Source organism: Rhamphochromis longiceps, linkage group LG11 (assembly GCF_057381845.1).
Source record: "Rhamphochromis longiceps isolate RC_006_pf linkage group LG11, R_longiceps_female_GT1.1, whole genome shotgun sequence".
In the NCBI taxonomy this organism is placed as follows: domain Eukaryota; kingdom Metazoa; phylum Chordata; class Actinopteri; order Cichliformes; family Cichlidae; genus Rhamphochromis; species Rhamphochromis longiceps.
Window position 1 is genome coordinate 9,279,987 of NC_140567.1, and position 15,515 is coordinate 9,295,501.

Consider the following 15,515-nt stretch of genomic DNA (forward strand, 5'->3'; position numbering starts at 1 on the left):
TTATTTGCCACATGCATATATATATTCAGCAAAAGAGAACAATGGTGTCAGATATGTGTGTTGTGTGCTTTCTCTTGTATCTGAAGCTCCAAGAGGGCCAGCTGGTGATGTGTCAGTTCCAGTTTCTGCGCTGGTCGGCATATCGCGACGTTCCAGACTCCAAGAAGGCTTTCCTCAACCTGCTGGCTCAAGTGCACAAGTGGCAAAGGGAGTGTGGAGAAGGACGCACAGTTGTGCACTGCCTGTGAGTAATGTTTTAGCAGCATGCGTCACGCAGATTGATACAGAAGGCAGTAATGTGCCCATTTTATTTCTGAAAAGTTCTTGCTGCTGTTGAAGACTGCATTTTAAGCCGACACCGTTTTCTTGGTGGGAGATGTCGCAAAAGTATATGAAAAAACATAGGAAATGTAAAATTGGCAACCGATTCTTGCCTTGTTTTTGTGTCGTTATGTGCGATTTGGCACAGTGAGATGCAGCGTGATTTGTCATGGCAGTATTTATATTGTAGAAAATCAAATTGCGCCGTGCTGTGCTGTGAAGTCAGTGGTGTTATATGCGTCTGTGTTGTCCTAAAGCCCCGGAGAGCACACCCTGCTGATGAATATGAATGGGCCGTCCAGCTCATTGCCAACCCATCACACGCTCATCCCCACCGCCCCCATCCAGAAGCACATCACTCAGTGCTGTCACACAGTGTTACCCACGACAACCAGGAAAGAGATTATGGAGATCAAATCAATTATAGCTTAATACAGAATGCGATGGTTCTCACTACACTAAATCCAGCACTGCCAGAGCACTGACGACGATTGATTGCCTTAATATTGCTTCTATACACTGCAGAATCTCCCAGGCCCACCTGGCTGCGTTTGTCTCAGGAGAGAGGAAGTGGCTTGTCCTTCATCAGCTTATTGATAGCGTTTTACATTTATGATGACCGGGCGAGTATACAAGGCAAAAATGCCACACTATTGTGTTATTTCTCAATTTCAAACTACTTACAGTGTTTCTCATATAGCTCTTCTTATGTTGTATAAATATTTTATATTCATATTGTGTTTCAATTTAAACAAATGCTGTTTTTATGAGATAGATAGGAATTCAGATACAGGGTCATCAGATTACTGTTTGTTTTCTGCTTACACTCTACTATTGTTTTCCAGAATTCAGTTAAACATGTATTTCATACTGGAAAAATAAGACGAGTACATATAGATGATATATATATGCCGTACTGCGGAAAAGTCTTGAGCCTCCTATCATTTCCTTGTATTTTGCTTCCAAGGATCCAGATTTTTATCTTGTTATCTGTTAAAGTAGTCTCGTAAGATAAATAGTTTTTTTCTGACTGTTATGTGTGACAACTCAGCCAAGAGTCAATATGCCAGATTTAAATTGTATGTTTTAGCACTTTGTTGCTAGCTTAATTTTCCAGCCTGGAAATGATCCCACACTGGAAGCAGTGTGGGATCATCTTGATGGAGAACAGAACAAAAGGCAGCCAACATCAACACAAAGAAGAGCTTTGAATGTTCTTCAAAAAGCCTGGAGAACTATTCCTGACTACTTACAGAAATTACAAGAAAGCTACCCAAGAAAGTTCAGGCTGTGTTAAAGAATAAAGGAGGCCGTAGCAAATACTGACTTTCAAGCTGCCTGTAAAAACTCTGTTTTTGCTTCATGCACTGTATTTCAATCTATGTTTGCATCTTTCAAGAAATCACTGCTCCTGTAGCATAATACAAAGAAATGGGGGATGGATCTTCTGTACAGTACTGCACATGCACCCACTGCCCACCATATGTTAATTAAACTCATAATAAAGGTATTAGTCTAAAGCGGTGCTAACAGTCTAAGCATGCTAGCACGTTCACCGTGATAAAGCTAACATGCTGATCACAGACAGTATGAAAAATGGATGTAGCTACAATTACATCACCATAGTTTCTAAAGTCCCATTTTGAAGTCTTGAGATGGATTTTTCCACCATTACCTTCTTGGTTGCAAAATGTTAAAATGCACACTCAGTGGGGCTGAAGACTTGTGGCTGAAGCTTGTTAGCCAGTGAGGGTTTTTTGTGTGTGACCCGAAATGAGGGACTGAAACCATAAAATCAGCAGTAAAGTGTGTAAAGAGGCTGAGTCAGAAAGCTGTTTTTGCCTCAACTTCTAAGAGACTGGGAGTGATTTTGCAGCCACAGCTATCGCCCTCTGGTTTCTTTTGGATGGAATAAAACCTTCCAGGCACTTCTGCATTTGACCAGGAAACAGCATCTATGTTTTATTCTTCCTATGATCCTGATATTTAGCCAGTAACATCAGCCGTGATCAGTTCAATTTTAATTTTATTTATATAACATCAAATCACAACAACTGTCGCCTCAGGGCACTTGAGGGTGATCACCATCAAAATATAAAGTCTTAGAAAATGTTATATATACTAAAACTGTCCTATTGAGGGTTTCAGATAAGAAAAAAAGCACCCTGAATGTTGGCACTTGCTTTAATGACAATCCATTTGGTAGCTGTTGAAACATTCCACTCAGAATCACAAATGTCGCTCTCGTAGTGGTGCAAGGGAAAAAGTAGACCACCAACGGCAATCAGATACTTTTTGGGAATCAAAAATGTTTATGTACAAATATCCAACCATTTATTGGTGCTGTATTTCAGTCTGAGCTAATGTGGTCAGTTTGACTGCACACAGTGCTACACTAATAGCATGACTAAGTATATATTATAGATTGCAAATTATATCAAAGGATCAAACTAATTTGATGCATTAATGAAGAAGGCTTGAACTTTTTTTGTCAATCACTTGCCAAATTTTTATATTCCATTTCAAGAAATGTTTATTTCATGGCATACACTTTGTTAAATTATGCAGTAGTGTCCCATGAGCGAAAACAGCCACGAAGCCTCTTTTTTTTCTTCGATAATGCTCTCATTTCATGTTTTACGTTCACTTGGGCCTCCTACTCCTAACATAAACCGGTAGTTTAGAAAGAAAATACTGCACCACGGTAAATGGTTAATGGCCTGTATTTGTATAGCGCTTTACTAGTCCCTAAGGACCCCAAAGCGCTTTACACAACCAGCCACCCATTCACGCACACATTCACACACTGGTGATGGTAAGCTACATTGTAGCCACAGCCACCCTGGGGCGCACTGACAGAGGCGAGGCTGCCGGACACTGGCGCCACCGGGCCCTCTGACCACCACCAGTAGGCAACGGGTGAAGTGTCTTGCCCAAGGACACAACGACCGAGACTGTCCAAGCCGGGGCTCGAACCGGCAACCTTCCGATTACAAGGCGAACTTCCAACTCTTGAGCCACGATGACCCAAAGCAACTCTGACTTGCATTCTTCCCACAAACCACCTATTCTTTGCTCACTACTGATTCCAACCCAGTCTGTTACACGGTTATACAACTGTTATTTAGTATTATGTTTCTTTTCTTTGACACAAGAAAAACAAACTTTAGCTTTTTTATTAACTCAAATAAAATATTACACGAAACTGCTAACAGCTACTAAATATCAGGATTATGCAATGGTAATGTTACACAGCCCCAGAAGGGTCATGGTAGAAATTTCTGTGTTGACAGTTTGTCTGCCCATTTGTTATTTTCCCCTCACACTCGTCAGCTTGCATTAACTTTAATTAAGTTTTTCCATTCCCTCTGGACCATATATTGTATGATATAGTATGTATTATAAATAGACTGCGGCTGCTTTGACCACAGGCACCTTTACCTGTGCTCAGGAACAATCTGTACCTTTTGGAGAAAGAAATAATATCTTGATGAACTAAATCAACCAGTCGTCTTACCATCAGCAGCTAGTATTAATTGAGACAGCTGCTGGGATCATTAAATGATTGCATGACCCGACACTGCGATTGTGTTGGTGGTCATGTATGTACTGAAAGATCTTTGGATCTTCATTATCACGACATTAGTAACAGGGCAGCACAGCAGGCACATGAGTGGCCAACTTTTACCATCTCAGACAGTTTTTAGCCTGCACTTGTTTTGTGCCAGAGGCAACCCCAAACCATCCTTGGATATTATCAACACTGTGTTTTATATTATAATCTTTTGTACTGCCTCGACAGAGTCATTGATGCCGTGCATTTTTATAAGCATTGCACTGAACTTCCTCTATAGGTCAGCTGTGAGCGTCCAAGTAGAGGAAAACTGAAATGTGTGCTGCATGCAAAAGCCGTGAGTTTTACTTCGAGGGTGATGTTCTTATCTCTCCATATTTATTCACACCCTGGGAAACGCTAGATTGAGAATAAATATGCCAGTTGGTCCAACATTATAATAGGTAACTAAAACTAAACTAAAAACTGAAACCAGATGTGAAAAAATATTTCAGTAAAATAAAAACTAGACTTTGAAAAATTACAAAACTATGATAACTCTGTGTTGGTCAAACCTCGGATTAAGGAGGAACAATGTGGTTTTCATCCTGGCTGTGGAACGCTGGACCAGCTCTTTATCCTCTTAAGAATATTTCAGTATGTTTGGGTGTTTGAGCCACCAGTGTACATGTGGTTTGTGGACTTGGAGAAGGCATTTGACCGCTTACTGTCACATTGTTACATGCCTTTCGGTCCATGTCAACTACAGTAAGAACCTGGTTATCGTTGCCGGCAATAAGTCAGACTTTTCCCTGGCGGATGGTGGGCAAGGCTGATTCTGTTTGTGATCTTTACGGACAGAATTTCTAGGTGGAGCCAAGTGCTAGAAGGATGCCACTCTCAGAGTCTTATCGCTGTTTTTTGCAGATGATGTGGTTCCTTTGCCATCACCAGGTGATGACTTCCTGCTTGCACTGGAGCAGCTCACAGTTGTGCAGTGGTCAGAATGACCATTAGCACCTTCTAGTCTGAGGGACAAGCTGCTTTTGTTTATGAGTTAGGGGAGGGGAGTGAAAGAGTGAACAGACAGACTGGTGCAGCATCTGCAGTGATGCTGACACGTCTATAAAAACATCGCTATCAATTTACTGGTTATTCTACATCCCTATGTTCACCTCTTATCACAAAGTTCTGAGTGATGACAGAAAGAATGACACTGCAGAAACAAACCCTTTCTTCAAACGGTGGCTGTGCTCAGAAGAGGAACTCAGTGTAGAGCTGATCCAAACGAGGTGGCTCAGGCATCTGATTAGGATGTTTCCTTGGCTGGGTTTTCTGGATAGGCCCGGAACATGCGGCGAGTTTGCATCTTCATCTTGTCAGGGTGTTTACGTCTTTACGTTGACTGGATAAGCTGGAGTTGGCGAAGTTGGAGAAGGAGGTCTGGACTTGGCTGTGACCCGACCCTGGATAAGCTGTAGAAGATGAATAGATAAATGGAAGAAAGGAAACACTGCTGTAGATTAGCCTGGTTATGCTTTTTGTCAGAAGCTTCTTGTTTTTGGTTTGTTTTGTCCGGCTTTGACTCTTTATGATTGTTTGTGCTATTGCACTGAAGTCTCTAAAATTGCTACTGTTATCTCTGACATAAACTGTAGCAGAGCTTTCTGGGTAATGTCCATTAGAGCAGTAAAGAGGAGTTACAGCAGCATCTATCCATAGCACTATGGACTGAACCATAAATGTAACATCTGAACATTAACCATATCCACAAGCACAGCTTTAATCAGCGCAGCCAGAGAGGGCTGCTATGCTGCTTGTGTACATTGATGGCTTTGCCTTTCAAAAGGAGGAATGAGCAGCAAAGGATCCATGTGTTCATCATCTCTCATTACCTTAGTATCTGCAGTGTTTGCATTGTGTAACTTCTCTAACTAGTCCAAATCATGAAGCGATTGAACAGATCTGGCAGAGAGCATTGAGTACTGTCCATATACACATGAATACCTTTGGATAGGTACAGTAGCAGCATTGATTTATGCCTGTACTGTGTAATAGTTATTAGACAATGTATTCTCTTCCACAGCAATGGTGGTGGCCGTAGTGGGACCTTCTGTGCCTGCAACATCCTCATCGAGATGATCCAGTATCAGAACATGGTAGACGTATTCTATGCTGTCAAAACTCTACGCAACTGCAAACCCAACATGGTCGAGTCTCTGGTATGGAAGTTTAGTCTAGTCTGTAAATTAATTGAAAAAAACCCCAAATTCAATACATTTGAGATTTTTGACTCTAGTTTTGTGTTTTTCCTTTTTGTTTCTTTAGGACCAGTATCGATTTTGCTATGACCTTGTCCTTGAGTACTTGGACTGCTTTGAAGGCAGATAGCAACTAAACGTTTACGACAGCAGCAAATTCCCACGCGCTGGAGACAAAGGTCACCCGGTGACCCCCCCATCTACTTAAATGTTTGGACCTGTGAAGTTGGCTTTGAAAGGACTGCAGAGGAACGAGAGCAAAGAAAAAAAACATGGTCAAGGTTCTGACTTTTAACCTTTAATGTACAGCTGTGATTTCCTCCTTGTTGGTGATGTTTATCTCTTTTGATATTTTTTTTTTTTGTGCTTTTCTCGGTCCTATTTGCCTCTTGGACTACATCTTGTATGTGCTAAGGGTTTCTGTAGCAGCAAAACAATATTTGGAGCTGCAATGTGGACCTCTCTCTTCAAAGCAAGGGTCACCTTGGCTGTGTTTCATCATTTCATTCGTACAAACCGAAGACGCTGGATCTAATTCTGGAGTTACAGCAGCATTATTTAAACGTGGAAGAGCTACATAAAATAACGGTCCACTGTGCTCGTGGCATGACTTATCTACCATACCATAAACTGCCTTATTCTCTAATGATAGGACAGATTTATTGAAACCACCAAATAAATCGATAAAGTTTTTCACCTGGGGTAGAAAACAAGAACAAGAGATTTTAAGAGACCTATATTGTAAAGCAGACCAGCCCAGTATTCAACAGTATTGATGCAGAAACTGTACAGTAGTGCAATGTGTTGTATTTTCCCATAATGTTTGTGCTGGATTACCATGTGTGCTACAGGTGGGCGTTACTGGCACTGAGCCTGGTGCCACCGAGGGAGATTCCTGTCTCGTTACTGTCACGGTGCCAATCCCACTGACTGACTTGAATCCTTTGCTTTGTTCTACTGCTTCATCTTGATATATGCCTACAAACAAACACTATGTACTGCATCAGCTAATGTTCTCGCTCCGAAGTGATTGTTTGTACTTTATACTCACCGAAGACAGCAAAAGGAGAGGATGGCGAAAGCTGTTTGAAAGGCATCGAGATGCCACAGTGTTGGTGTGAAAAATGATGCGCCATTAATGCTGTGGTGAAGTGTCTGAACTGGTGCGGTCACACAGGTCTCAGTCTGCACCTCTTCTACTCATTCATTGTCCGAGGCGTTTGGTTGTGCTGTAAAAACAAAAAAAGTCTAAGAAAAGCAAAAAGAAAATCGGGGGTAGGGGGCACTAAGATGGGGTAGATGGTGGGAGTGCCATCTTGGGTCACCGCTCATTGCTGAACATATTTTTTTGATTGCAGAAATGTGGTTTTAAAAAAGTAGTAAAAGTAAGAAGCTGTTGGCCACATACCCTGCTGCTGACTTACCGCAGAGTTGATGGATAAACAAAATCCACTCTTTTTCAGCTGTTGGCCAGGGCCTGGAGAGCACTGGAACTCTTCATGCCTGAATCAATGTAAGAAGCAGTCAGGTTGGGATTTGTGATACACATAATGATCAGAGACAACTTTGAAACATGCTCTTGCAAAGACCCCATTACACAGAGGAAGAGATTTTTTTTTTAAAATCACTTTTGCGTTATAGCCACAAAAATATCTCTAATAAGCTCCATTAGAGATATTTTAAAACATAGGCCTTTTAAAATATGTTATGCGCCAACACATCTCCCGAGACTCCTTTAAGTAGAGGTTTTCAGGGAGGGTGGTAAAGGTATCACTCCAGGACATATCCTAATGAACAAGGAGAGACAGCTTGAAGCCTGCAGAAGCTGAGAAAGGCAACCCTGCTGCTAGTTTGCAGCTCACACTCTGGTTCAGGTGGGATAACCAGAATATGTGAGCAATCTAACAGTATACAAACATCACCAGACTCCCACAGATTCTCAAATAGAGCAGCTTGTTTGTGATGAGGAAGAAGAATGAGGTAGCTACATTGTAGTCAGTGATCTGGCAAAAGATTGCTGAAGGAAGTGCCTGGACACTTTTTTTGTTAAGGGTGGAAGGAATATGTATATACAGATGTATATTATGTTATGTGAATAATATATTATATGTTTGCCCAGAGTAAAGACGTATAGTAAGTAACCACAACATAACCATAAAGCTGAATGTTGCTGTAAATGAGCATTTTGTGAGTTTTTGTCAGAACTTTTAACGACGAGCGTTCATCCCAGCGCTGCGAGCGAAGCGGCTCATGAGGCGTGTTCGGGCGCTCGTTAAGCTTTGCATTTCATTTCAGTGATTTCAGAATAACCCGATCCATATGATTTGTTTCAACCTTTAGCCACGACTGTGAGTGCATTATACTTTTACCATTCCAAAGCTTTTTATTATGACTATTTCTGAGTGACAACTGCCAACACAGGATGTTTGATTTCACTTGTTGTTTTCTGTATGAACCAACAGTACATGACTACTGTGTTTTTGATCATTGTATTTGTGGGGACATGGTGTGTATTTAATGAAAGAAAATAAGAAGAGAGATGTATATCGGGGTAGAAAGATCTTTCTTTTGAGCGATACCAACGATTAACAATAAATGAACAATGGGGGGAAAAAAGACGTTGTCGCAGCCTTTATTGGATGTTCTGTACCAAATACATACACGGCTGAAAAACCCCAACACACAACGTGGTTTCATGATCGGATTGTCAACAGAAGCGCAGACCTGATGGCAAAAGATGGACTTTCTGTCTATATCCCCTCTGACCCACCTGCGGTTTCTCATGCGGATGTGATCTTTTAACATTTTCCCGTCACCCTGAACCGCATTGACCATTTGATCTGACCCGCCTTTCTGATCCCTCACCCTGTTTCTTTTCCCTATCTCTTTTAATCATACCCCTCCACCACACCCTGCTCATTTTCCATTACTTTCAATGTCTTTTCCTCATCGTTTTCTCCATCTCTTGCTTTGCTCCTTAGCTCAGAGTAAGGTGATTCCAGACCACAGACTTCCTCTCTTACCCCGTGGCTACGTTGAATAATGCAGCAGTCCTGCAAACTGATCCAGTCTTCAGCAGAGAGACTAGTCAGATTAATTAGAGTACAAGACCCCCTACTGTTCGGATGAGGACAATGTAGGCTGTGCAGACTTGCCTTTATTTTCTCATAGATTGATTAAGCTGCAAAAACAAACTTTAAAGGAGTGCGTCAGTATATTTAAGTATTCCTAAGTTGGTACTTTTCCACTAGTCATGTTGGTGAAAAGGGCAGGAATACCTTGTAGATTAATGAGGCAATGAGCTATTTTTATGGAGGCAGGTCATTTATACCACCCTATTTAATATCTGCAAGATTTTCTCAATTTCCCTTTTCACCTGCAGAAAGCCATTACAACATAAAATCCTTTTTTCCATCTTTTATTTCTCATATTTGACCGGCGGTTTAAATTAGCTGGTAATTGGAATCTTATCATTTAATTCTGATGGTGTAATGACTGTCGTGGTCAAGGCACTTATCACTTTGCCAGGATCCAACAGGGCATCCTGTCTTATATTCTGTCACTGATGGGCTCGATAGATGTCGGCTTCTCCTCAGTCTCCCTGTTGAGTCTCACCACATACACTCGGATATCTTTCTATAAAACGGCTGTGACTTCCGACAGCTTCTGTTATTGGCTGATATAACGGAGAAAGCTGAAAAATTATCTAGTAATTTGATCAGGTATGATTAATGTTATTGTTAATGGAAGTTTTAAAACAAATATACTTCAAGGTATTTGGATAGACAATACAATATTGTGCAAAGTCTTGAGTGTCCCCCTCATATTTTTATATTTTGCTTCCAAGGAGCCAAGCTGTTACTTTTAAGTGGTCTTAAGCAATATTCATTCAGGTTTTCTTTTAAAGTTGGCCGCCTTTTCACTCATTTTTAGTCCAATCCTTGTATTACACCAAATATAACAGAGTTTAACATAAACGTATAATATAAAAAAAATTTATTTGCACTTATAAGGTGATTCGAAAAGTGCTATTAGTTAAAAGCATGGTGTTCAGTTTGTCCTTAAAAATGTGAGAAAACTGGACAAATGGAGGACAGAGGAAGAAGGTGCATGGCTAAAAAACTATCCACAGCATATAAACAATATGCAGCAGATAGCTTTAGTATCTACAGCATACCAGTAAAGACCAGAGTATGCATCAGGTCCTTGAGTTTATCTATCTGCTCATTAGAAATCCATTCTTAAGGAAGGGAAGCAGGTGCAGTATGCCACATTACACAAGAGCTGCACTGAAAATAAGTAGCAACAGGTCTTATTGTAAAATTTGAAACTTTTGGTTCAAATTATCATCAACATATACAGAGGAGGTCAGTGTTTACATCCATCAGTAAAACATGGTGGAGGCTCTGTCATGGTGTATGGCTGTATTCCAAACGTTGGTGTTGGGAATCTTGTCAAACTCGTTGCCGAAAAGGAACGTAGATCCAGCATGCAATCAGAAAAGCATCTGGATGGCAGTGACGTCATTTATCAGCATGAAAACGATCCCAAACACAATGTTAATGCAGTGTTATTACTCTATTAATACCTATAAAGACAGAGTCCAAATCATCTTGACAGAGAGCACAGAGGCAGCCAACATCCAAGGAATAGCTTCGGTGTCCTTCAAGAGATTTGATGAAGTATTCCTGAAGACTACTTAAACTACAAGAAAGCTTGTCTGAGATAGTAAAGGTCGTGTGAAGGTTCAAAACAATAGAATGAAGGTGGTCGTATCATATATCGATTTTCAAGGTCATTGCAACTGTACAAACCCCATTTCCCCCCCTTATATACTGTATTTCCATAAATGGTTGCATGTTTCAGTAAATTGCTGCACCTATTTCCAATTTTCCAAGCAAGACCTTTTGCACAGTAAATATAAATTATTCATAGTTTTGTGACTTTTACAGTCTTGCAACTGTAAAAAGAAGCAATGTCTGGGACTCAAAAACATGCTCACTCGTTGCCTAATAGCTACAGAGACATGATCCGGGTTTTAACATCGGCAGAATGCTATTCTTCAAAGCACAGTGGTGTATCTTACTAAATGTTTAATGATTCTTCTTTCATCCCAAATGCTTTGCTAATAGATGCAGATAAAATCCAATATTCTCTGGGAGAATATTGTCACAGAAGCTTCTGCGGGTGACCTTGCCCAAGCCTCAGTCAATAAGTCGATAGAGAAGATGGCATGAAAATAAAGTTGCAGGCTTTTAGAAAGTGGGATAAATATCTGGTGTATGTCTGGGGATGTATTATATGATTCCTTAGGACCAATAGAGACTTAAACAAAGTCCAGTCCACTGAGTAAAGCCATTCTTCTCTTTCTGAGCATTTTTTTTATACTATAAAATCACAACTAAACAAATACACACCATATCCACACTATCTTGTTCTACCATCCTGGTGGTACTCGGCTTCTGCTATAGAGTGCAGCAGACAAGACAGGTGGTTCAGCTTTGTGCTCAGCAGAGCGAGGACAGCGAGAAGAGCCAGCCAGATGGCTCCGTCCACCATGTTTTCTCACCGGTTCCATTGCCACAGTCAGTCTGATTGGAGCCCTTATCTCAACAGTGTGCTCCGAGTTCAGTGAAAGTCATGGTTGACATGAACAAGGGGAAGAGAGGAAGCTTCTGATGGTTCCAGCCTGGATCATGCAAGCAAACAAGGAGCCTGAGACAGATAACCAGAATCAGAGGACACATGAGTGATCCAGCCGTCCCTTTCCTCTTTATCACGCTCGCCTTTCGCTGTTGGGTAGCACAACAGTAGCTTGCCGCCACCACCAACACCGGCCACCTTTAACTTTGGATCCTCTGACTTGTGTCATTTGTGGGGTTGAGTTCAACAGCTGAATTAAGCTGGAGGAGGGGGATGAACACGGCAGGCGATAGAGAAGTTGGATAATCCAGAGAGAGACAAAAAAAAAAGTTTGGGAAGTTGTGGTGATGAAATATCAGGATTGTGTACACAAAATCCGTCTCTGCCACCGCGCACTCTCTCGATAACAACACAATCTCAGGTGAAGCAGAGGCTGAAGTTATTTTGCTCCAAGGATAATCTCTCGTTGTTAGTACACACATAGAGATGTTGAGCCTTGAGGTTTCTGGGGAGAAGCTTGTAAACGATCTTATGTCAACATGAGCCATTTCTAGGTTGTGGCAATAATGCTTCTCCGAGCTGCCATAAATTTGAGAGATGAGCTTATCAAAAGGTCAGCCCTTAGAGGGACTGGCTTAGCAACTGGATTTATCCTTCAGTTTATTTAGAGCAGAAAAATGGGGCCACAAGCGACGACTAGCATCAATCATACTCCATTGTGATCCTTGACAAACTTAAAGAAAGAGCAGGAGTCTTTGTGATTTCATCTAAAGGCAGGGAACAAACACTGGGAGTATACTCAAGTCAATAAAGTATGGAATTACCTTTTATTGCTTTTAAGTTATAAAACATATTCAGGCATAGGAGCTCCTGCATATTACATGTCCCCCGTTGAGAATGATTAGATTTGATTTCCTATTTTTTGACATCTTAGTGTTTTTGTTTTGTTTTCGTTTTATTGTTTTGGGGTTTTATGGTGTTTTTTATGCCATTAAAATTAAATAATATGAGAAGAATTAAATCTGTTATCAACTTTCAAGGCCTTCAAACTTTCCTGTCCACTCTTGAGAATATCTATTTTGTCTTTGTTTTCTAAGTTTTTTTTCTCACTCATCCTTTTTTGCCCTTCTTCTCTCTCTTGTCGCTTCTTCTCTTATCTTTCTCTGTCTTCATCCCCCCGCCTCCTGCCCCCTTCTTTCCTCCAGCAGTTGTTGAAATAGATGCGGCTATGAGAGGACAGTTGTGCAGCTGATAATACTATATTAACCTCAGGGAGAACACAGTTGTCCTCTGCTCTCCCATCTCTGTTCCACACCAGACATCCCCGACTGCAGGCCGCATTAACCCCAGTCCTCCCCCACTCTGTCATCCCTGGAGCCCTATGTTCACCGGTTCACGAAGCCCCATAGCGGCAACTGATCTTCTTTCTGCCAGGGCTGAGTAATGCCATGCTATGTGAAAAAATGTTGTCTGCATCCTGAATGGAAACATGGCCCAGAACGCTATTACTTCCCAGAGTACTTTGTCTTTCACACCTATGTAGCGTCATTCACAATGTCTACATTTCATTTAGCACCTTATCCTGTGGAGAATAGTTGCGCACTCCCACACTGCCTGCATGCTCTTTTTTTTATAGAGAGGATTGTTTTCTGTATATTACACACACACACAGAAAAACACACACTGAGCTAAACGTTAAACATAACTATGTATTTTCTGTACAAAGATGAAGCACATGTTGTCTAGAACAGTGTTGGGGTTGTCAAAAAAGTAATTTATTACTCATTACTTTGTTCCCCTTTTTTGTAAAAAAACAAAACAACTTATTTTAAAGTAAATTTTTGTATTATGTAACTTTTTGCTCCAGGCAGAAAGTAATTTGTTACACTGACATTACTTTCATGTTTCTGTGTAACTTGATCTTAAATGCGTTGTCACATAATTACCAGCTGACATTATAAATCTGAGGCTGCAGTCCAACGCATCTGCACACATTCAATCTTTTTAAAATCTGCTGTGGTGGTCTGCAAGTTGGATGAGTATGAAGGTAAACTCTGTCTATCACCACAGAGATTCTACTGCAGAAGCATGAACAGAAATGGAGGCCACAATGCTGTTAGCTTGACTGCTCATCGATGCCTTTGTGACCTTTTGAAGTTTAGGCTCTGGCTGCAGGTTTGAGGTCAGCATACACTCAATTTTATCACTTTGTGTTCTTGGCCAAAAAAGCCAAAGTTGTGCAAGCAGAATAATGCAATTGTCGGCTGTCATGGAGGCAGTTTGGACTTTACTGTCACACTCTTATTTTTTTGCACATTAAAAAAGTAATGACAATATCTAATCTACTCAAAATCACTCTGCTATATTCCTCCTCCCGATGCACGAACTGAAATCGGCTAACTGTTAGCAATAAGTAATGCTGTCACTGCTGCAAGCAAGGTAACAAAATAACATAATAGTTAATTAAAAACTATAAACAGTCATATTTTTAGATGAAGCAGTTTTGATTTCCAGCCTTCTGGTAAAAGCCAAACTTCAGAAAGATCCTGTCCTTAAGCTAAGCTAGCTAGCTGCCATTAGTATCCAAACCCTATCAAAAGCATAATTTCCAAAAGTGAAACTATTACTTTTAGCAGTTGTTGGGTTAATACTTTATTTAAACTTGTTGAACATTTTGCACAAATTGCTTATTTAATAAAATCTGACAATTTGCTTTTCTCTTATTACCACCATCTTCCCATCCCTGTGCAGGTCAGTAAGACAGTAGTACTGAATGACTTGGCTACAAATTGGTCTCCAGGTCTTGGCTTTTGCCCACAGAGAGTAACTGTCAGTGTCATGTTCTGGTCTTTCACAACCTTCAAACCTAATTAAAGGGAAGAACTATTTCTCTTCATCGCTCTGCATGGCTTCTTCGTTTAATGCTGTGCCTGAACCTCAGAGCACTGGGGATTATGCTGTCATGTCATGTAGACTGAACCCAGGGATCTACATGCATGCAGATACGAGCTCTTTAATATTTCATTCCACAGGTTGGACTGCTTGCCTGCACCTCAAGAAAAAAAAAACTTTGGATACTGCGTCAGACAGGATAATAACAGAATAATGCATGGCCCCGGTTTCACTACATTTGACTATCTAACTCTGTCTTTTTTTAAAAAAATGATCAGCTTTTGCAGCCTTTTATCAATTTCACTCTTGCACTTGCAATTTCCTGTTTTGTCCTCTTGTCTATTTTTTAAGCGTCCTCACCTTTCTCTCCCACCATCTGTTCCCTTACTTTTTAGCCCTCTTGTGCTTTCCTCATCCTCTCTGCATCTCACCGGTTTTGTGTCAGGTGAGATTGTTTGAGGTGTGAGTTTCTGACAGCTGATCGAGGGCTTGTTGGGTAGGGCGGTGCTTTTTTTCCCCCTGCCCACTTGTCAGCTGTCTGCTCTGCCGTGTGACCGGGGTGACGAGGTCACGACATTCATTGTGGAAACTTGTATTTGATGTTGCCGTGTCACTCAAAAGAACGTCGACAACAGCGTCCTCGGTGAGGTCTGCCTTTAAACTACATACTGTTAACAGGCAGCCTTTTCTGCTCCTGTCACAGCATCACATTACGCTTTGCCAGCAATGCAAAACATCCCGATTTAGCGCCTGTAACATGGCACGAATCCGTTTTGCTGTCACTATTTACTGAAAAGCAATTTCTACTTTTTCGTTTAATTTTTTTTAAGAGTGGATGAAGAAGG

The 15,515-nt window shown here is 40.9% G+C and overlaps 1 protein-coding gene across 2 annotated transcripts in view; it reads left to right on the forward strand.

Annotated features, from left to right (window-relative positions):
• The window catches only part of ptprub (protein tyrosine phosphatase receptor type Ub), a 208,062-nt gene extending 199,311 nt beyond the window's left edge, over positions 1–8,751 (forward strand). For both annotated transcript variants that reach the window (XM_085422202.1, XM_085422203.1), the window contains 3 exons: positions 87–244; positions 5,961–6,096; positions 6,203–8,751. In XM_085422202.1, the coding sequence (XP_085278328.1) occupies positions 87–244; positions 5,961–6,096; positions 6,203–6,265 (357 nt within the window). In that variant the 3' untranslated portion in view covers positions 6,266–8,751. The remainder of the gene's footprint in view (positions 1–86; positions 245–5,960; positions 6,097–6,202) is intronic.
• Positions 8,752–15,515: the final 6,764 nt, after the last annotated feature.